At 42.5% G+C, this 22,983-nt stretch overlaps 1 protein-coding gene and 1 long non-coding RNA gene across 2 annotated transcripts in view; both read right to left on the bottom strand.

The window, feature by feature from the left end:
• Nucleotides 1-1,650: 1,650 nt before the first annotated feature.
• cars2 (cysteinyl-tRNA synthetase 2, mitochondrial) overlaps nucleotides 1,651-22,983 on the bottom strand; it is a 21,353-nt gene continuing 20 nt past the window's right edge. The window contains exons 1-15 of the mRNA XM_082165385.1: nucleotides 22,312-22,983; nucleotides 22,171-22,221; nucleotides 19,728-19,845; nucleotides 19,533-19,604; nucleotides 19,347-19,452; nucleotides 18,939-19,019; nucleotides 18,529-18,658; nucleotides 7,608-7,741; nucleotides 7,408-7,475; nucleotides 7,237-7,303; nucleotides 4,624-4,762; nucleotides 3,998-4,121; nucleotides 3,770-3,865; nucleotides 2,580-2,804; nucleotides 1,651-1,951 (exon numbers count right to left, since the gene is read on the bottom strand). The exon at nucleotides 22,312-22,983 is cut by the window's right edge and continues 20 nt beyond it. Of these exons, the coding sequence (XP_082021511.1) occupies nucleotides 1,895-1,951; nucleotides 2,580-2,804; nucleotides 3,770-3,865; nucleotides 3,998-4,121; nucleotides 4,624-4,762; nucleotides 7,237-7,303; nucleotides 7,408-7,475; nucleotides 7,608-7,741; nucleotides 18,529-18,658; nucleotides 18,939-19,019; nucleotides 19,347-19,452; nucleotides 19,533-19,604; nucleotides 19,728-19,845; nucleotides 22,171-22,221; nucleotides 22,312-22,556 (1,713 nt within the window). The 5' untranslated portion in view covers nucleotides 22,557-22,983 and the 3' untranslated portion in view covers nucleotides 1,651-1,894. The remainder of the gene's footprint in view (nucleotides 1,952-2,579; nucleotides 2,805-3,769; nucleotides 3,866-3,997; nucleotides 4,122-4,623; nucleotides 4,763-7,236; nucleotides 7,304-7,407; nucleotides 7,476-7,607; nucleotides 7,742-18,528; nucleotides 18,659-18,938; nucleotides 19,020-19,346; nucleotides 19,453-19,532; nucleotides 19,605-19,727; nucleotides 19,846-22,170; nucleotides 22,222-22,311) is intronic.
• Nucleotides 8,206-10,589, bottom strand: LOC309495666. The gene is made up of 3 exons (XR_014204773.1): nucleotides 10,229-10,589; nucleotides 9,950-10,166; nucleotides 8,206-9,870 (listed from the first exon to the last, which is right to left on the bottom strand). It is a non-coding gene; the product is annotated as an uncharacterized lncRNA (long non-coding RNA).

The raw sequence follows: 22,983 nt of genomic DNA, 5'->3' as shown, positions 1-22,983 counted from the left end.
ATGAATGAGTTTTTCGAGATCAAGCGTGGACAAAAATGGTTACACCTTCACTATTAATCTCAAGTGATAAAAACAAGACTTAACCACAGAATAAATCTGTTTCTCAAACTTGAGAAAAATAAAAAAAATTGCACTAATGGCTTAAGGAAGGGGGCTAAACCACCCAGATCAACAAAATTATTTGGAACTCCAAACCACACAACTTTTTATTTACCTTCATTTAGTTTTAAAATGTTTAAAGATAACCATGATTTCAGAGGAAGATAGACTTGCATATCATCTGCATAAAAGTGAAAGGGGATTCCATGCTTGCTAAAAATTTACCCAAGGGGTAACAAATTCAAAGAAAACAAAATTAGGCCGAGAATGGACCCCTGTGGAACCCCACAAAGCAAAGAGGCAGGTTGTGAATAATCTTGACCAAAATTTACAGAAAAAGTTCAGTTTAAAAGAAAAGACTTAAACCATGCAAGCGTTATACCGTGAATTCCCTAAACCTTTTCAAGGCGTGAGAGTAAAATCTCATGGTCAATGGTGTCAAATGCAGCGCTAAGGGTCCAGTAAAACAAGAACTGCTGAAGACCCTGAGTCAACTGCGGTCAATAAATCATTTAAAACCCTGATCAAAGCCAACTCAGTACTATGGTAAGCCCTAAAACCTGACTGAAAATTTTCATAAATATCGTTTTGAAGCAAAAAAGTGTTTATTTGATTCAAAACCACCTTCTCCAAAACCTTGGATAAAAAAGGTAACTTTGAAATTGGCCAATAATTTGATACAACAGCAGGGTCCAAATGTGTTTTTTTCAAAAGAGGCTGGACAAGAGCATGTTTAAACTGATTAGGGACTACTCCTGTTAAAATACTATTATTTATAATAGATAGGATACTAGGGCCAAGAACATCAAATGCTTCCTTTACTAATCTCGCTGGAATATCATCTAATAAACAGTCAGTTGGTTTTGACTGCTTGATTACCTCGGCTAGTGACTGCGAGGAGATCATTTCAAAATGGTCAAAACTAACAAATGGTGGCCGGACAACTGAAGGATCAAACAAACTAGGTTCGATCATGGATTTGATTTCAGAGATCTTTTGGACAAAATAATCCAAAAAAGCCTCAAAAGTGATAATTGGAGGGTGAGAAAACACATCAGTTGTTGGTTTAAATACAGAATTTAATATAAAAAAACTTGCGGCTTACTACTATTTTTTGTAATTGCTTCTACAAAATAATTTCTCTTAGCCATCTTTACGGTATTCTGATAGTTGTCTCAACTATCCCGTAACATTTTAAAACATACCTGTAACTTGTCTTTTATCCATTTTCGGTCAAATTTTCTACAGGTTATCCTCAACCCACAAGTCACATCATTCAGCAAGGGCTCAGGTCTGGATTTGCACTTTTTGACATGAAGTGGGGCTACAGAGTCCAAAAAGGGTAGACAAATGGAATATAGCACCTTGAGTGAGGAGTCTAAATCCATATTAAGGGAAAAACTGTCTATTAAATAAAAATGATTAATTTCGTAAAAAAAAAAAAATTTTAAATCACGGAGGAAAAAAAATCTGACCTTCAACCAGTGGAGTTCGATAAGGATCCTTTGCTTTAGTTATTTCTGTATAAGAATGGCTAAGAAAGGGTCAAGCTCTATTTGAGGATAAACTATGAACAGTTGTTTTATTTACATTTACAGATTCAATATGTGGTTATGATTACAGTTTTTTTCCAACTTTAGTTGCACAATAGAGGTAATAACTAAACATTTTTGCAAGTGTCTTCAGTTGAACTGTAATTTCTTTGAAGAAAAACTTGAACAGTCAACCGATGAGATGCTTCAAACAGCATGTCCAAGTTCTAATAGATAAAGGTTTGGTCCAATTCAGTAAGTGGTTAATTCTTCCTCGTCTCACCTCTTGTAATTTCCCAAGTGGAGATTGTGCTTCTATCCTGAAACCAAAATCAAAATATTACCACCGTTAACCACAACAAGCCTTGCAATGTGCTTTGACAGAAGGTGTTGGAGGCTTTGAAGGCTCTGCTGCACTTTGGCTGTTTCTCAATACGTGTTCTTCTGCGATCTTGCGTCCTTGTGTTCTTGTACATCATCAAACGTCAAAATTCAATTCCAATACTCAAGAACGCAAGTACAGAGGACACATGAAAGTGCCCGGATGTGTTTTTTATATTGAGGATGCATAGAATGCAGACTTGAGAGAATTGAACCGTTAAAACATCCCAGAAGACGCAGTGAGCGGTCGACGTACGGAAGCCTGTAAGCTTTAAACTTCTCGTTCTCACTTAAAAGATTCCCGCTGCAAGTTTGAAATGCGTGACAGCTCGTGAAAGTAAACATTTGTCTGTCTCTTTTGCTTAATTTTAATAAAGTGATAAAGACCTTAAGAAAGCGGCAGTATTTTTTTGGCATATTAAAAAGAATCTAACATTGACGAACCATAAACACATGGCAAGTAAAAAGTCTCATCGAGAACGCAAGTCCGTTCTTTGCATTCTTGGAATTGAGCATTCTTGGAATTGAGAAACAGCCTTAGTCTAACAGGATGTCTTGAAGTCTTACCTTAATGTGGACTCCAAGGGGTGCTAGATTATTCCTTAAGGCATCACAGGCCCTCAGCAAGGGTATTCTGTCTGGCTGTGGATGACTTTTCTGAATTTCACTGCCAGGCTTGGGGTCTTTTGGAGCTTGGTCTTGCACAGAAAGTGCAAATTTACGAACCTCACTCCGAAAATGCACCAACTCCTCCACCACATTATTCAAAACTCCGGAGGAATCATGGACGTCCTAAGGGACACAGTGTAAAAGCATTGAAATTTACGAGTTCACACTTACATACAGTATAATTAAACAGTGTAAAGGTTATGCATATTTGGCGTGCTGTCCCAGGGGAGGGCTCCGAGCCCGGAATTTGGCCTACACCCAGAATACTTCCTCATCCTAAGTTGGGATAGGAATAGTCAAAAATGAGGAGATGGGGTGGTGGATGAATGCTGGAAAACTGTCATGGAACAGAGGCAAGTCTGCTGTATACTGTATATACCTCTTATGTCGTGAATTGAGTTAATTATCTGAAAGTGGTCCTCCCGAATTTTGTTAATAAAACATCAAGTGTTGCAAAATTTTAAATTTTTATAAAGAAAAAGGACGTCAATGTCTACAAGAAAAAAAAAAAATGTATGTGTATATCTTGACTGAGATGAAAAGTTATCAAAGAAATATGAGGCATCTACTAGAGCACAAAAGAAACCAAACACTAGGTGTTACGTCCTTGGATGTTATCTTTGTTTCTAAGTATAATATGTCCACATTATTGTGTGGGAGTATATATGAGTGTGCAGGTATGTTTGTTTCCTTTCCTGTTCTCTGTGCTCATCAGTGTTTGACAGGCTGGCTGATTATATGGGCAGATCGTCGAGGCTCGGAGTCGGCGGCTGCCGCTGCACTAGATAGGAGCGGATCTCCATTCTTCAAGTTTCCCTCTCCTGCTTCAGACGTGTTGCTGTGTGATATCTTAGCTCTTGAGTAACTGGCTATGTTTATTTAACTAACGCTTCTTGTGTGAAGTCATAACTGTTAAACGGTGTACACGGGTGACTGAATTATTTATTTGAAGGGTGCTGTCTTTGTAGGGAACAGGGTGCCAATTTCTTTTATAACACGATTTCTCCTATTCATGAAAAATTACCGGTAACTAATTTTATTTTGAAATGTAACAAAAAAAAACAAAACAAAAAAATTTGATCTCTCACCTTTTCATCCAGAAGATCAACTCCAAAAACACCCATGATTTCCCTGACATAGGACAGCATGGCTCCAAATACAACAGGACTCCTAGGCCCATGAACCTTCCAAACACAAAAAAAAAGACAGTACAATTAGTCTTTGACTAATAAATATAAATTAAGGTTTAAAATATAATATTTTGTAATGAGGATATAAAGAATGTGAGGCCTCAGTGACCTACCCTATGATGTTACCTTAGTAACAGGCTGAAGCTGACAGTTGCCATGGTGAATGAGGCTCATAATGGCATCCATTGCTTTTGGGGTGTCAAAATCATCAGCGAGTACTTTCCCAACACTGGTCTGTGTAGCAGACAACCTAGACCAAACAAAGACAGTGAAGACAAAAAGGAGTTTGAGACAAAGGTTTTTTCATGATCAGCTTTTTCACCTAGTCAATTTTATCATTCATCAACTGGAAAAAATTGTTCTGAAAGTGATTCCAATGATATTGTTTCTCTATGCCGTTATCGTTGTAGTTGTGGTTTGGCCTCTGCTATTCTTTAACACAGATAATGATTTTTAGAACTATATCTCTGTCGTTATAGTTATCGTCCTTGGTGTGAGTGGTCCTTAACACTTGCAACCATAGTGACAGCATCTGAAGTAACTATCATAGATGGTGACGTCCATTAACACAAGGATTTGGATCACATCCAAAACACAAAACTGATGGGAGCAGTGACTGAATATATAACTTTTCATGACACAGAGCCCATATATTCACACATGAAAAGACAGAAAACATAGGAGAAGTGCATGAACTTGGCCTTATTCGTGTCATTCTACTGTTCAAAATGTATATCAGAGTCTGTCTTTACCTCTCCCAGAGAAGTCCCTCCTCTATAGGCTGGCACTGTAAATGGCCCTGCATGTAGGCCTGTGCGTTGTGGCAGAAGGCAGAGATGGAGGACAAGGTAGATCGGGCTTCATTCATGCTAGCATCACTATAGTCAATTGCTGGAAAGGTTAAAAGACCCACAGAAAATGTATAGTAAATGTAGAATATCTGTCTCTTTGTAGGAGTATATCTATAGAGTTAATATTGTGCCATAATTAAACAAACAAATCCAGCATTTTGCAAACGAACGCAATCTGCTTTGCAAAGGAAAACTCGACTCGTAAACAAACAGAAAGCAATTTGCAAGTTCAAAGGTCAATTTGAGCGAAAATGCAGTGAAGTAACAAATATGTTTTGTGTTTTACAAACATAAATAAATGAGCCTAGATAATATTTCACAAATAAATACAAACCATCCTACAAATTGCATGTAACCTTTGAACAAATACCAAATCTAGTGCATACAAATGCATATCTGTCTGTTATGATTGTGAGACACTTGGCTTTTTATGAGATCTCTCGGCTCGATTTTCTCACAAATGTGTCCAGGCAGATTTTCTCACAAATACAGATGAGCAACTTCCTCTTCTAAAACAGTATATGGCGCTAAAATAGGGGATTAATTTAGCGCTAGTCTCCCGGGAGAAGCACTGATTTGAAACTTGCCTTTGCCTACAGCTGAGGAAAATGACCGGTGAACAGGCGCGTTTCTGTCTTTATCTACAATTAACCTTTTTAAGGTTTTCGTTTGCAAAATGTTTATTACATATCTAGACATATTAGCACATATTTGCAATTCACTCTCTCTAGGATAGGGGAATCTATAAACTGAAAGCTCTGCCATTATATGTTGCTTTTTTACATTTTTGTAAAAACGTTACATTTACTGAACGAGTCTATTTCTTTCGTTCTCCATAAATTAATGAGAACATTTCATTTAATTGAAAGGAGGGTCCCACTTATTTATTTATTTATTTAGTTGGAATTCAGTCAGCTTTAACAGTTAATGTAATCAAATAATTAATGAACAAAACAAACAATATACAATTGTTTCTTAAAGGAGAACTTGATGTGTCATTACAAGTGCCCAGCCATGTGAGTGATTCCTTTAGAGTTAACACGGGTGAATCTGACTGCAGTAGATGTGAAAGATATGAATAAAAATGAAGTTAATTCAGCCAGCGCACATACCTGTATTTTCTTCCTGTTTTCGGTCGAAGTCCACGGTAGTCGATTGTCGAGTTCACGCGCATAGGTTTAGTATCTATGAACTTCATTTTTATTCATATCTTTCACATCTACTGCAGTCAGATTCACCGCGCATAGGTTTAGTATCTATGATCACGCGCGTGAACTCGACAATCGACTACTGTGGACTTCGACCGAAAACAGGAAGAAAATACAGGTATGTGCGCTGGCTGAATTAACTTCATTTTTATTCATATCTTTCACATCTACAGCAGTCAGATTCACCCGTGTTCACTCTAAAGGAATCACTCACATGGCTGGGCACTTGTAATGACACATCAAGGATGTTAAGAGGCTAAAAGCAGGTTTAAAACTTGCCCCATTGAAGTCAACAAGGTGCAAATTTTAAGAGGATAACACGGTGTAGGCAACACCGATTTTTGTCATTGTTCTCTGTACTGACAGCACTCCAAATTTACAAAAAAATTTGCTCAATGTTAAAATTGACCGGAGTTCTCCTTTAACTTGCCTGTGACGTATGCAGTGCCCAAATTATTATTTTGGACAGACAAATGAAACCCTCCTTTCAATTAAATGAAATTTATGGAGAACGAAAGAAGATTCGTTCAGTGTAGACATAATCACTAATTTAGTCATTTCGCATGCGTCAGATGTAGAATTCTTTTTAAAAAGCAACATATGATGGCAGAGCTTTCAGCTTATAGATTCCCCTATCCTAGAGAGAGTGAATTGTTACTAAGTGCTAATGTGGATTTCTGTCTAGATATGCAATAAACATTTTACAAAAGAAAACCTTAAAAAGGTTCATTATAGATAAAGTAAGACAGAAACACGCCTGTTGTGTTCACCAGTCATTTTCCTCAGGTGTAGGCATTAGGCAAGTTTCAAATCAGTGCTTCTCCCGGGAGACTAGCGCTAAATTAATCCCCTATTTTAGCGTCATCTACTGTTTTAGAAGAGGAAGTTGCTCATCTGCATTTGTGAGAAAATCTGCCTGGACACATTTGTGAGAAAATCGAGCCGAGAGATCTCATAAAAAGCCAAGTGTCTCACAATCATAACAGACAGATATTAGACACTAGATTTGGTATTTGTTCAAAGGTTACATGCAATTTGTAGGATGGTTTGTATTTATTTGTGAAATATTATCTAGGCTCATTTATTTATATTTGTAAAACTAAACATATTTGTTACTCCACTGCATTTTCGCTCAAATTGACCTTTGTACTTGCAAATTGCTTTCTGTTTGTTTAAGAGTTGAGTTTTCCTTTGCAAAGCAGATTGAGTTTGTTTGCTTGCAAAATGCTGGATTTGTTTGTTTAATTATGGCACAATATTAACTCCATATATATCTTTCAGGAGTCCCTTTCAGCTTGTAACATACCTGATCTGTATTTGGTCAGAAGGCAAAAAAGTCGAAACTCATTAGCAGTGTAAGATGCCAGAAAATCCTAGATTATAAAGAGAGTTAGATTTTAAAAAAACGCTATTGTCTATTAAACGTGCAGAACTAATACTTTTACAAAAAATAATTATTACCGGTATAATTTGTTACCTTTATAGTTATATAATTCTTCAAGGATTTTGACATCTTCTCTACACTTCCTTTCAAATGAAGGTGTCCTTAAAAACAAAGTTTTCATTAAATAGAGCTTTACGAGCCGTAAAGCTAAATATTCACAGATCCTATGCTACAAAATAAACAATGCTCATTAAAATATTACTACTTCTTAACCAGGAGACTGAGGGCATTACCGGAGTGCAGGAAGTAGTTTCCCCATTGTTCACACTGATGATACGCCTCAGACTGGGCAATCTCATTCTCATGATGTGGGAAGGCAAGGTCAATCCCTCCGGAGTGGATGTCCAACTGACTTCCAAACACTGAGCTACAGACAAGAAAAGCAAACAAAAACAAAAAAAAATTTATAGGAGTTACCGTTTCATGTGAAAATATGATTTTGTAATTCTGCTAAAAACTCCATCCATTCCCAGAGAATCAACCATTCAGAAAGAGGCTTGTCACTTTTTTTTCTTTTTTTTACTTACGTTATATTATTCTAAAATTCTAACTACTCCTCAACTGAAAACGTACTCGGTTACTAACGTAACCTCGGTTCTTTCTAGAAGAGGGAACGAGTACTTGCGTAAGTATCTTACGCTAGGGGAAAACCTCTTTTCCTCGAGATATTGAAGCCAAAAATTATCCTTAATTTTGCAATAATGTAAAACGCATTGCAGCAGCATGCAGACATGGGCGAGACAGCTCGCGCGCCCATTGGCTGCTCTGCGGCAACTGCACCTGCCTATCGATAGAGGCCCCTCATGACGTCAGAACCAATGAGGGTGCTTCGTGCCCATTACGTCATGTAAATATGGGGGACTTACGCACTGCCCACAGAAGTATACAGACGATCAGTGATCGACGCTCTAGCAGTTTCAGCATCCTGAGCCGATAGCATCGGGCGGGCAATACTGAAAAATTTAACCGAGAGCAACCTAGCTTGTAAAGCGGGAACCTCGAGGTTATAAAACCTTATAAATGTAGACGGGGAGGCCCAGCCTGCCGCCATACAGATATCTTGCAAGGCAATCCCACTGGACCAAGCCCACGACGAGGCCATGCCTCTTGTGGAGTGTGCTTTGACACCTATCGGGCATTGCAGGCCCTTGGATGTGTAAGCTAGCGCTATAGCATCAACTATCCATCTGGATAGACTCTGTTTTGACGCAGCTAGTCTCTTAGAACGTCCGCTGAACAAAACAAAGAGCTGCTCCGTCTGTCTGAAAACAGATGAGTGAGACAGATAGGCTCTTAACGCCCTGACCGGGCAAAGGAAGCCTGCGTCCCCTTCCTCTTCAGATACCGGCAGGGCCTACAGGGAGATAACCTGTGCCCTAAACGGTGTATTGAGGGATTTAGGAACATATCCGTGCTTTGGTTTGAGTATGACTCTCGAGTCATTAGGCCCAAACTCCATACACGTCGCGCTCACTGAGAGCGCTTGCAAATCCCCTATGCGCTTCACTGAAGCGAGAGCCAGAAGAAACACTGTTTTGAAAGACAAGAGTTTCAGGTCTATTGACTGTATTGGCTCGAATGGGGCACCTTTCATGGCTTCCAGAACCGTGGAAAGGTCCCAAACGGGAACTGAGGGAGGTCTGGGAGGGTTCAGCCTCTTAGCTCCTCTAAGGAAGCGAATGACCAGATCGTTCCTTTCTAATGACTGGCCAAGCGGTGGTTCAGCGAACGCTGCTATGGCCGCCACATAAACTTTGAGCGTGGATGGGGTTCTGCCCTTATCCAGAAGCTCTTGTAAAAAGGAGAGAACCTCCGGCACCCCACAGCGTGAGGGTGAAGTGCCACTCGCTGTACACCAGCTAGTGAATACAGACCATTTAGAGGAATAGAGCCTCCTCGTAGATGGAGCTCTAGCCTGTGTGATCGTGTTTAACACTCCCGCTGGGAGGTTAACGGGTACCCGTTGATGGCCCACACATGTAGGGACCAAAGCTCCGGGTAAGGATGCCAGATCGAGCCGTTTGCCTGCGAGAGGAGATCCCTCCTCACCGGTATCGGCCACGGGGCGGTACTCGTCAGCTGCATCAGGACTGGAAACCAGACTTGGTTTGTCCAAAAAAGGGGCGACGAGTAGCACCGGGCATCCGCTCTCCCTGATTCGCTCTAACACCTGGGGTAGGAGCGTGACAGGGGGAACCGCATAGAGCGGGCAGCGGGGCCACGTGAGCCAGCGCATCCCTGCTCTTGGAGAAAAATTCCTGACAATGAGCGTTCTCTTGAGACGCAAATAGGTCTATTTTCGCTCTGCCAAATGTCCTCCATAGCAGTTTGATTGTCTGTGGGTGTAAAGACCATTCTCCTGCCGGAAGATAGTTTCTGGACAGTCTGTCTGGTCCCACATTCAGATGGCCGGGCACATGCGCTGCCCTGAGCGAGCGCAGATTGTGCTGAGCCCAGACCAGGAGGTGTTCCGTCAGCCTGTGAAGGATTCTGGATCTGATACCTCCTTGGTGATTTATATAAGCCACCACTGACATGTCCGAACGGACCAAGACGTGGTGTCTTATCTGGGGACAAAAAAGCGCCTCAGCGCGTTGTCGACTGCCATCATTTCCAGGCAGTTTATATGCAGAAGCTTCTCCCGTTCCGACCACTGGCCGAATAACGGTCTGCCCTCGAGCAGCGCTCCCCATCCCGAGGTTGAGGCATCCGTAGACACCACCTTCACACTTGAGGAAGTCCCCAGGCTTACTCCTGACCGGTACCAGTCGGTCACTGTCCAAGGTTCATTTCTGATCGACCTTGAGGCACGCGAGACCGGAGGTCCAAGCTCTGCGCGGCGTGCGCTTTCAACCAATACTGCAGCGGGCGCATGCGAAGCAGACCCAGCTGAAGCACTGAGGATGCTGAAGCCATGAGACCCAGCATCCTTTGAAACTTTTTGAGCGGGACTAAAGCGCCGTGGCGAAAAATCTCTGTCATGCGCTGAATACTTAGTCTGCGCTGCGGCGACAGCTGTGCTGTCATAGACAGCGAGTCCAGATCTGTGCCCAGAAAATATATTTTCTGACTGGGAGACAGCGAACTCTTCGCCCAATTGACTGTGAGACCTAAATTCTCGAGGTGATCGAGTAATATGGTCCTGTGTTCTATGAGCTCCGACTGTGATCGAGCTAGAACCAGCCAATCGTCCAAATAATTCAGCACTCGTATGCCTCGGAGCGAGTCCCCTTGGCAAATTTGCGAGAGGATTTTCTTGGTCGTGAGCATTCTGAACCGTCGTTTCAGAAGTGCTTTGTTTAGTCGTCTTAGATCTAGAATGGGTCTGAGACCCCCGTCTTTTTTGGGTACCAGAAAATATCTGCTGTACATGCCCCCTTCGCTCAGAGCTTGTGATAAGGGTTCTATAGCCCCTTTGCTCAGTAGCTTCGCTATTTTGGCTCGAAGTAGGTGTGCTACTTCCTTTTTCACCGAAGTATCGATTCGCGCCGCTTTGCGTTGCGGGCGTCGACCGAACTGTAGCGAATAGCCTCTTTCTATAATGTCTAGCACCCACTTCGAAACCCCGGGTAGCCTTGCCCATGCGTTTGCACGAATGGCTAGGGGTTGAATGCGAAGCGCGCTCTGGTCGCTCAGCGACAGAGGGGCTTCAGTGTGCTGCAACATAAGCGTCGCGCTTATGACATTTGAGGCAGGGGGCGCGCTGATAACAGCGGGCAGATTGCCCGCGCTCGACTCCTCTGCGGTGGTCAACCGAGAGGGGGAGGGCTGGGCGAGTCCCGTAAGACCTGTCATGTCTATATGTGAATGTGGGCGTGGGATAGCGGGCACATTTACAACACTGAGAGCATTGTCCGCCTGAGCAGAGCGAATGCATGTTGGTTTCGTTTTACAGAAACCTTGAGACATGCAGAACGTAGTGTTTGTGGGCACTGGGCAGTGGGCACATTTACCACATTTAATGCGCAATTGATCTGGGTCGATTTCATGTGCGCGAGCCCTGTGTGACGGGCTGTGTTTCTGTGTAGGAATGAGCACTGGGCAGTGAGCATTTTGTCTACACTCATAACACCATCGGCCGTGGCCGGAACACCAGAAAATACACTCTTATGGGATTTATCTGGGTAGCTGTAAAAGCGGCGTTTGTGTGCAGGCAAGCGGGCTGTGTCGCCGACTTGTTTACTGCAGAATACACTGGAACAGTCGCATTTACTGGAACTGAACGAGCGAGAAGTTGCCATAGAAACAGAGAGCGTCAACATGCTGGCGTTTGTTTGCAGACGTGCGTGTATTACAATAGGAGGATCTTTGTTGACATCTTTGTACGCATGCGCGAGTGGTTGTGTGGCAAAAAAACAAACAGTATTGCGGGCAGTAAAGACGCGACGAGCATTTTCAAGAGAGTTAGCGGGCGAAATCCACAATATATAAGCACTTTAACATCTGAAGACCGGAGGAGGTTTGGAGAGAAGCTCAAAATTTGTATTGGTGACAAAATCGAAGTTATTCAAAGCCCATATGAGATCTGGGATGACAAAAAACGTTGGTCCGACTTGCCCGTGTCTTGGCCACCAATCTGCTGGGGAGACATTTATTCTTATTTAATAGAAACCCCTGGACCCTTCACTAATGAAAGATTAAAGGCTTTCAAAAGTCTGGAGGCCTATGATTATTTTGTTTTTTCGAAAAGTTGGGCCGATCTTTTCTGCCAAACAGAAAGCAGTGATCGTGCTAAAAGCAGAGGTTAGAACAGCCTTTTCTTTTGCTTTTAAGTTTTGCGATCCAGAATAGCCCATTTTGATGTGAGGAACATAGTCTGGGTGCTGTGGATCGCGGTTTGGGACACCTGAATCAGAACGCGAAAACATATGACTCGGTTGATTTGACTCAGTTTTATTATTTTTTTTATTCAATCTTCTATAAATACATAGTCACTAAGACTTAGGCCTACCATGAACAAAATGAGCCTCACAAACTCGATCAGTAACGTTAGCTGCAGGAATCCAGGCTTTCTTCGGAGCGTCCAGGTTCAATCGCCTAATTGCACGCAACCATTTCTTTCGTTTTTCGCGATCCTTTTCGGAGGGAATTCGAAAAAACTTTTTATCAGGCCCCCAACGAGCCGTACTCGACCACACAGCAAGAATGAACCATCCTCTTCTCTAAATCCTCCTCCAAACGTGCAAAACAATCAAATTACAGGTATCTAGCGGTGTTTCCTGCCACACGATTCCCATGATGCAACGCGACAAACATAAACAATGACGTCACAAAAGATCCGCCTATAGGCTCGTCCACTGCAATATTGACATTTCCAGAGAAATGTATGAGAATGGAGGTAGATCCAGCCGCAGCTGGACTAGGAACACTCTTTTCTCCTTTCGCCAGTGACGCACGGAAACCATAGAAACGGTGCTTGGGTGCAGGCGAGCGGGTTGTACAACGCGCTCGTTGGCTGCAAAAATACACATCTGCAGTCGCCATTTCAGCGAACTGACAGAGCGAGCATTGACGGCATAATTTTATCTGCCGGTAGACCCAGGATCGAACACGGGTCTCTCGCACGATAGCCTGAGAATCTGCCACTGAGCCACAGGGGGGAACACAAAGGCTTTCAGATGCACGAGCATATAAGAGCGTCAACATGTTTTCTTCGGCGTTTGCTTGCAGGCGCTGCAATATTTATATTTCCAGTCGCCTGATCAGGGAACTGAGAAATGTGTGAGAAAATTCAGGTCAGTCCAGCTTCGGCGGGACTATAAACTCTTTTCTCCTTTCGCCGGTGAGTGACGTGTGAATGGGGCGCAGGGGCAGGGTATAGCTTTCTTGTACGTAAAGAAAAACTAACCCCGACCGTCCGCTTCCAGCCTCCCCTGTGAACGGCGCAGTTTGCGCGGCTCGAACAGAGGGAGAGAGAAAGCTAGCCCCGTGACCGTCCGCTCCTGACATCCCCTGTGAACGGCGCGGTTTGCGCGGCTCGAACAGAGGGAGAGCAGGTATCATCCTCCAAGCAGGCAAGGCAAGCGGGCGCCACCGGCGAGCTTTGCGGGTTGGGGGGGGCGGAGGCGCAGTCTCGGAGAAGGATGCCAGGTGAGTCCGCAGAGTCACCATAGGCAGTAACTAGTTCGCAGCGAGGGCAGTCGCCGTCAGCGAGCGCGAGAGCTGCGCGTCCTCAGGAAAGGGGCGTCTTGAAAAAGACGCCCGGCTCTTTTAGTGCAATGAGAGTGTGTGTCGTGGCGGCGAACACACACATACACAAAACACAGTAGCAGAGAAAAGGATATGTACGCCGGAAAGCGTGAGCAGGAACGGTGACTGAAGGCGGCGAGTTGTCGACCGGCAGCTTCAGATGCAGACTAATCCCGCTGGGTGCTTGAATCAGACGGCGCGGCTTCCTCTCAGGATCCAGCGATGCGTAGGCCCGCTGAAGAGATGAAAAACTAACCAAACCAGCCTCTCTGGGCCGTATTTATAGCCCTAGCCCCACCCGCTTTCGGCGGGACATGACGTAATGGGCGCGAAGCACCCTCATTGGTTCTGACGTCATGAGGGGCCTCTATTGATAGGCTGGTGCAGTTGCCGCAGAGCAGCCAATGGGCGCGCGAGCTGTCTCGCCCATGTCTGCATGCTGCTGCAATGCGTTTTACATTATTGCAAAATTAAGGATAATTTTTGGCTTCAATATCTCGAGGAAAAGAGGTTTTCCCCTAGCGTAAGATACTTACGCAAGTACGAGAGACCTCTCGTAAGAGAACCTCAATTCTCTTAAAGTACAAATTAAATGGAAGTAATGACAGATCTTTTCTTATCTATTGTGATGTATACAGTTATTCACCAAAATTATTCAACCCCCATTGTAAATCAGGTTTATTGGCAAAATGTACAGACTTTCAGCTGTTTGTAATGAAAAAAAAAAAATCAAACAAAAGTAATTGAAATAGCTCAACACAACAAACGTTTCAAGTGGTTTCCCCAAATTCAACTGAAAATGCAACTTTCAATGACTCAAAATTATTCAACCCCTTCATGGCAAGCATCTTTAGTACTTAGTAGAACCTGTAGAACCTGTAGTACTAGTAGAACTTTGCTGTTATGACCTGCTGCAAACAAGATGTATGACCAGACACCAGCTTCTGGCAGTGTTTCTGAAGAATCTTAGCCCATTCCTCATGAGTAATGGCCTCCAGTTCAGTAATATTCTTAGGTTTGCGTGCTGCAACCATCTTCTTCAAATCCCACCAGAGATTTTCGATGGGGTTCAAGTCAGGTGATTGTGATGCCACTGTAGAATCTTTCAGGAATTCTTCTGCAACCAAGCCTTGGTAGAATTTGAGGTATGGTTGGGATCATTGTCCTGTTGGAAGGTCCAATGACGCCCAAGCTTCAGCTTCCTCACTGACGGCATGACGATTTCCTGATACTTCAATGAATCCATCTTGCCTTCCACACACTGCAGGTTTCCTGTGCCAGAGGATGCAAAACAGCCGCAGATCATCACGAGCCACCACCATGCTTAACTTTTGGCCATTGGCTTTTGGCTTGCTTAGTTGGGGACATTAAATGTAACATTTAATTTAATATTCAACAATAATATTGATCTGCCAGCATTGACACCATTATATGAGAACTGAACTGAGCTGGACGATGACATCACGGTTTTCTCCAGACCGGCTATATATATATATATATATATATATATATATATAATAACTTTTTTACAACAAAAATGAAACATAACTAAACTTACTTAAGCTGGACTGTGATGCTATTTTCTTCTGGAAACAAACTTTGTTGCAGTATTTTCCTGTTATCTCTGTAAAACTGCTTTGAAACAATCTGTATTGTAAAAAGCACTATATAAATAAATGTTACTTGACGACTTAATTGTAGGCAGAGTGTACTTTTTAGCATATGCTTCATTCTTCTTCCTCCAGACATATCACTGATCCATAGGGCCGAAAAGATCCAGTCTTGTTTCATCGCTCCACAGAACAGAATCCCAAAACATTGATGGCGTATTTATATGATTTTGAGCAAATTGGAGCCGACTTTTCTTGTGCTTTTGGGTCAGTAGTGGTGTACGTCTTGGAGTTCTGGCGTACGTCTTGGAGTTCTGGCATGCGTTTAGTACGCTCCTTACTGCGCAAGCTGAACATTTACTGCCTTCGCTATCTTTTTGTATCGTGTTCCTTGTTTGTGAAGGGTGATGATATCTTCTCTTAACTTTTTGGACCATTCTTTTGACTTAGCCATATTTCTAACATGCAGTTCAAACGTGACACTCAAAAAACCTAGCCAGTTCAGATAGTTCATGTGTAAGCTCAATGAAGCCCTCAATTAGTTGCATCAGGTGTGCTTGAGACAACACTTGTTTTTCAGATTTGTGTTGTCGTGAGTGATTCTATTCAGGGGGTTGAATAATTTTGAGACTGCAGAAGTCATTAAAAGTTGCATTTTCAGTTGAATTTGAGGAAACCACTTGAACATTTGTTGTGTTGAGCTGTTTCAATTACTTTTGTTCGATTTGTTCATTGCAAACAGCTGAAAGTCTGTAGATTAAGCCAATAAACCTGATTTACAATAGGGGTTGAATCATTTCGATTACAACTGTATCTGGATGTAACAGATTGTCGAAAAGGAAAAAAAAAATATATATTTAAAATGAATTTAGCCCTCTATGGAACTAATTGTGAAATCACAGCTAGAAAATAAAATGACAAATCATTTTCCAAATTTAGTTTTCTACATCTGACCTTTGACCTTTTTTTAGGGTGTCATTTATAACCAACTTTGTCCTATTAGGGTAAATAATTTTTTACAAAAAAATTCAAATTGTCTGAAACTTTACACAAATTCAAATGAATTTTCACTATCTGAAAAGTAGTGAAAAGGTCTTGTTGTTTAAAAAAAAAAAACACATTAAAAAACATTTTTATTAACATTTCATCTTGTGCTACTATATTTCATTTTGAACTCGCATGTGAAAAATTTGAAAAACTTGACACAAATTCGACTTGACACAAAATGTACTTGACGCTGCTTGGAAAGTAGTGAAACCATGTCTTGGTGTTTCAAAAAGCATTAAAAACATTGTTTCTTTCTTGGAATTCCAAATCAATGATTGTAGCACAAGTGAAAATCAACAAGACTCTTCTTTTTCAGTGTAGCTCACACTTTCCAGACGTAACTTGATTTTGACCTATTTAGTCATCATTTTTGGAGCATCCCTGCTTGTCAGTGTAGTCATAAGGGGGTCGCACACCGGACGAGAAGCGCAGCGCCACGTCTTTAAAATTCGAACACATTATTCTCTATGAGTGTACACACACCGGCGGCGCCATTCAGCGTCTATCCGCGGCGCCCAGCTACGGCTCAGGACCTTGTTCAAAATCCTGCCGCGCCACAGAGCGCCATTTACATAGTTTTATATTAAATGTACATTTATTTGTCTCAAATCGTCGTTAATGTATACTGACTTCACCCTGTGCTGCAATATACATTTAGTTTTACATTAATTTAAAGAAATCAGCTGCATGGATGAAAACTGCTGATGTTATCGGATTTTCAGGTGATATTCTCAATTCATTCAGTTAACGATCGCTCTGAGGTAAAGTGTTCAGACTGCAGACTTAGCCACGATTGTGTTTAATTGTACAGTGCAATCATAACATAGTACAGACATTATCTTAATTCCATAATGTCCTTAAACATAACAATATTGCTGGCCATAAACTGAGAAAGTGCGCGTCCGGTGTGCGACACCTCGAGTTGTCCTAGACGCGACGCGGCCGGTGTACGACCCCCTATAGGCAGTGGCATCTTTCCTGACCTATGGTTGTAGTATGGATAACATCTTTCAAAATTGGCATAGGATAATGTACCAAAATGCCTGACTTCCACAACAGTCTATGACTTATATTCTTCCTCTCTGCCATCAGAGACCTACTGAACTGACTGAACTTAAACCTCCCTTACGTTGTGAACAATAGATACATATTCTCAAGCTACTACCAAAGACTAAATGTAAAATTGGCATCCATTCGTAATCAGACACATCAAATCAGTGCAAAAGAAATATCAATATCACGTTTGGTATAAGAAGTCAATTGGTTAAGGCACCCACACACTACAAGATAATCGGGGCAAATTTGGAGCCCAATTCTCCCCTTCCTACAGTCCTAGTTAAGTACCGTTTATATTGATGGTTCTATAGATTATATTATCAGATTTTCCCATGATGTGATGTGTGTTAAAAGTGATTGATAAATTTACTGTAAAAAGTATTCAAAACACTATTATTATCGCCATTTCTTCTTGCCCGTCGTCCGTTTGTTTACTCTAAAGTCACGTTTAACTGCGAGAGATTTTTTTTGCAAGATTTCCTGTTCACAGTCAGGACTCTGGTTGTTTGTGAATGAAATCTGTTAGTGTGTGGTGTGCTGTCTTAAGGCCAATTTATACTTCTGCGTCGGGTGCGCGTAGAAGGTACGGCGTAGCATACGCATTGACGTGTACCATACGTCGTACCCTTCGCCGTACCCTGACGCGCACCTCCTCAAAAATGTAACTACGCGTCGCGGCGACGCGGACCGCAAGATCTGTGATTGGTCGGCTGGATAGCATCGCGTTTCCTCCTACGCATTTCCGGAATGATCTTCTGCACTCTGCACCGCCCGCCCGCCATTTTTAAATTCCGAAGATCAGTGAAGAGCCAATAGACCAACTGACCGAGAGATTGCTTGAAGATGTGCGGAAATACAGCCATCTGTATGACTCCTTCAGTCGCCATTGCTCGTAGAAACCTAAACTCAAAATAGCCCCGAGGAATGTAAACACAGTGGAACTGGAACATTAAAACCCACCCGCGCCAACTAGCGTTTCGGCGGTGTAACTGCAGAGCAACACAGACATTCGCAGAAGTATAAATGCTCACGACGGCGTCGCCTACGTGCGTAGCCTACGACGTACACTACGGCGTACACTCGACGCAGAAGTATAAATTGGCCTTTAGTCACATCGTGGCTCTCCATACACGATAGGAACAAAAATGTATGATTTTTCTTTCCGTCAAGTTTGTGGTCTCTCACATTTTGAAAATCTGTTAAGATTTTTAAAATCTTTTAGTGTGGGCCAGCCTTAAGGCAGAGCATTTACCTTGCAATTGTAGAACATTCAATGTGCCACCCAGGTCTCCCTTGTCCCCAAGATGAAACCCAGTGAGGTTCATGTGGTTTCGATGTTTTCCACAGAGCAAAGTCCCTTGGATCCCTTTTATCCTGAACCCCTAAAATAAAAGAAATAGTCAAATACTCTATTGGATTTAGGTCATGGTTTCTAGAGCATATTAATTATCCCCCCCAAAAATTACTCATCTTATCTACAGACATTACATATATGATCAGTAATATTTCTAACTATTACCAGTAGTTTTGTCAAGCAAGTTAGCTCAATAACACAGAAAAAGATTATAATAAATGTGCAATGACAAATCATGTGTGATTAAAGATTGAGGATACCCACATCTATTATAGATGAAGACAAAAAAACAGATGTCATAAACATACCTTGCTCCCCAACAATGCCTCCGAGATTCACAAGTTTGCCATAACGGCTACCAATGGACTGAGTGTTGAAGTAGACGTTTCCTGGGTCAACAAATCATACTATATATTCAGTTTCATCTTCTCTTCATATTTAGGGGGGAAAAAAACTTGGAAGACTTGACTTTAAATGGGCTTTATGCACAGCTGCACTACTTCCTGAACTTCAGCCAGCTCCTTTGTTTCCTGTCTGCCATTATTGGACAAACTGATTAATACAGGTGTGTCTGATTATTGTTACTGAGGTCAGGCACACCTGGATTAATCAGTTTGTCCAATAATGGCAGACAGGAAACAAAGAGCTGGCTGAAGTTCAGGAAGTAGTGCAGCTGTGCATAAAGCCCATTGTCAACAAGAAAGAGAGAGAGGCACCTTGATTTGTGACATAGGCATGTCCATTTCTGATAATGCGCTCTATGAAAGCTACAATCTGGGGAATGTTGTCTGTCACCCTCATGTATACAGCTGGAGGAAGAACCTGGACAAATGAACAAAGACCAGACAAATACACATTTAGTCATTTAGTCAAATCACTTAAAAAAAAAAAAAATTATTTACCCGCAGTGCTTGCATGTCCCTCTTAAAATCTTCCTCATACATTCTTGTAAGGACGGTGGGTGAGACGTTCTCCTGCAAAATAAATCTTAGATAAGTCTTAGAATTGACAAGTGTTTACAAACATCCTTCCACATAAATCTTGTATCTAATCTTGTATACTGAAACATGGGTGAAAGAGTTTAAGTTGATACTTACCTCAAGGCTTTTTTGTATGATTTTATCATCAATGTCAGTGATGACCATAACATGGATGACATTGATTCCAAAAAGTCTGGATAAGATCCTTTGCAGAATGTCAAATCGGACATATGAGCTGCATACAAGGAAGAAAAAGAAGAAAATAAAGGAAGCTGGCAGAGAAATGTATTTACTGCTTAACAAACACCAACCCAGGGTTATTATAGTAAACTAAAACTGTAAATAGCATTTATAATAGCATTTTTGATATTTGAAATAAAATAAATGTTAACTGAAATAAAATATAAAATAACTAACAATTATTTAATTTCAGCTAGCTGTCAAGGCAACATTTCACACTTTCATTTGTTTTACTTAATGTATCAAAATAAAATAAATAAAAACGTCTCGGTTACTAACGTAACCTCAGTTCCCTGAGAGAAGGGAATGAATATTGCGTAAGTAGCTTACGCTATGGGAAAAACTCCTTTTCTGCACAGTAGACAGCTAGCTGAGCGTCTAGCGCGGTCATTGGCTGTGGTGCAGCAACTGCACAAACCTATGGCGAGGCGGCTCATGTGCGCGAACCAATCAGGCCGCTAATTTATAATGTATAAGAAGGGCCAAGCCCCTTATTTATAATGTATAAGAACCGTAGTTCAGGTTGAACCAGGACCGGATATACATCGGGGGGAACTTCCAGGATAAAATCTTATAAATGAGGACGGCGAGGACCAGCCGGCCGCCGCACAGATATCTTTAATTGGTATTTCACTCGACCATGCCCATGACGAGGCCATGCCTCTCGTGGAATAAGCTCTGATGCCTATGAGACAACGGAGGCCCTTGGACACATAAGCCAGCGAGATAGCGTCCACTATCCAGCGTGATAATCTTTGCTTTGTGACTGAGAGCCCTTTGGTGCGGCCGCCAAAGCATACGAAGAGCTGTTCTGACTGCCTGAACAGGGCAGAACACTCTAAATAGACTCTGAGAGCCCTGACAGGGCAGAATAGATTCACGTCTCTTTCGTCCTCTAGCGAGGGAAGAGCTGATAGCGAAATGACCTGCACTCTGAACGGAGTGGAGAGCACTTTAGGAACATACCCGTGCCTCGGCTTAAGGGCGACTCTGGAGTCGTTGGGCCCGAATTCAAGGCAGGAAGCGCTTGACCAGGTTGTTTCTTTCCAGTGATTGCCCGGCCACATGAGCATGAAATGCTGCTATGGCTGCTACATATACTTTGAGCGTGGAGGGGGTGTGCCCCACGTCCAAAAAGCTCTTGTAAAAAGGAGAGCACCTTTGGCACTCGGCATGAGTAGGAGTCCAGGGGTCTGGAGAACACTGACCATTTTAGAGCGTAAAGACGCCTGGTCGAGGGCGCTCTCGCTTCAGTGATGGATTTCAGCACCCTTTCTGGGAGGTCCCCAGATACCCGTTGAAGGGCCATACATGGAGGGCCCACAAGTCGGGACGGGGGTGCCAGATCGTTCCGTTCGCCTGCGTGAGAAGGTCTCTCAGCGGAATCGGCCATGGGGCTGTTTTCAGCAGCTGAGTCAACTTGGAGAACCATAGCTGGTTCTTCCAGAGAGGAGCTATCAAGAGCACTGCACACTTGCTCTCCCTGATCCGTCAATGACCTGAGGAAGCATCGTGACCGGAGGGAATGCATACAGCTGGCCAGTCGAGCCCTCAGTGTAGAGCGCGCCATTTCATCACAGAGTCCTTAGAGACTGCAGCTTCCGTGTGGTCACAGCCCAGACAGGAAGCGCAGAGGATGTGACGATCTCTGCCGAAGAGAGGGCCTCTGCATGAGGCGCAGGTCACCCAAGGCATTTGAAACAACGCCTGTGAAATTGCTCTTTTAGAAAATGAGTCGCAGTGGCGAATATACTAGCTTTTTGTACAGCGGACTGAAGGCGGCGTCCAGTTAAACCAGGAAGCCGGTGTCCTCAGAGCTGTTCTTTAATCCGGAAGACAGCGAAGTGGAAACTTGCTGAAGAAGATTAAATCTGATTCTATGGCGTAAATGGGGGCTTATATAGCTATAAGCCACGCCCATTCCAGCAGGCTCTGACACGCATGGGCGGGAATCGGCCTGATTGGTTCGCGCGCATGAACTGCCTCACCATAGGTTCGTGCGGTTGCTGCAGCACAGCCAATGACTGCGCTAGACGCTCAGCTAGCTGTCTACTCTAGCTGTGTTTTGAAAATTTGGCTTCAATATTCTTGAGAAAAGGAGTTTTTCCCATAGCGTAAGCTACTTACGCAATATGAGAGACCTCTCGAAAGGGAACAACAAAATTGCTAAAACTAAGATTTACTCAAATTTATAAGTAAATGGAAAATGTTAATAAAAACTATAATAGTATATCAATGATATTAAAATAACCTAGCAACCTAGTTTCAACGTAACTGCAACTACTCTGTAACTAACTAGTTAGCAAGCAGAGAAACGTACCACGCATGGCCGAGATGGGCATGGTCATAAACAGTGGGACCACAGCTATACCTGGAATTGACAAAAGAAGATGTTATAAAAAAAAATAGTAAGAAATGTAAGAAAATCTCAATTACCGTAATGGACCACTGTGTACCTTACCAGGAAGCAATTCTTTCTTGAGCCAAAACCAGAGGTTCTTTCTGCTTGGTAAGACTGTTGTAAGTCATTACACCGGTGTCATAGCCCACTGGTTTTATCCAATTTCTCTCCGCCCTGCAGCAAATATTACAACTGGACAGCAATGGTGTTTTTGTAATTCCATTAAGAATCCCATGCCTGATTCTACAGCCAGAATTAAGCAGTTTTGCATTTGTAATGAATGCTAAAGGCAGCCTCATTTTCATTCTCCTACATAAATATGACACAAAACATTTGAACAAAGCCCAGGAGGTAACTTAGTTAAAAGATTGCGACAATGCGATGAAATATAATCTATCTCTAGACATTTAAGCGCATTTTCCCAAATGGATTGATGACATGGTTTCCCAATTCCTCGATCAGTATCTTTTCAGAGTTATCACATTGAAAGTTCAGCTTCGTCGGTCCACAACTGGTAAGAATCATTCATCAGTCACACCGACACACGCATCTCTCTCTCTTTCGGCTGTTTTGCAGTGGGTTCAAGATGGCCGCGCACTGAAAACCATACCGGGGCAAAGGACATTAAAGACAGTGCAGTTATGGACAAAAACTATGCAGTTACGGAAATGCTCTCGATTATGGTCTACCAATCCAAATCGGGCAAAGGATATTAAAGACAGTGCAGTTACG

This window comes from Leuciscus leuciscus, assembly GCF_965113295.1.
Source record: "Leuciscus leuciscus genome assembly, chromosome: 3".
Lineage (NCBI taxonomy): Eukaryota > Metazoa > Chordata > Actinopteri > Cypriniformes > Leuciscidae > Leuciscus > Leuciscus leuciscus.
Note: the sequence above shows the minus strand (reverse complement) of the source record. Positions and strands in the feature narration are given on the sequence as shown.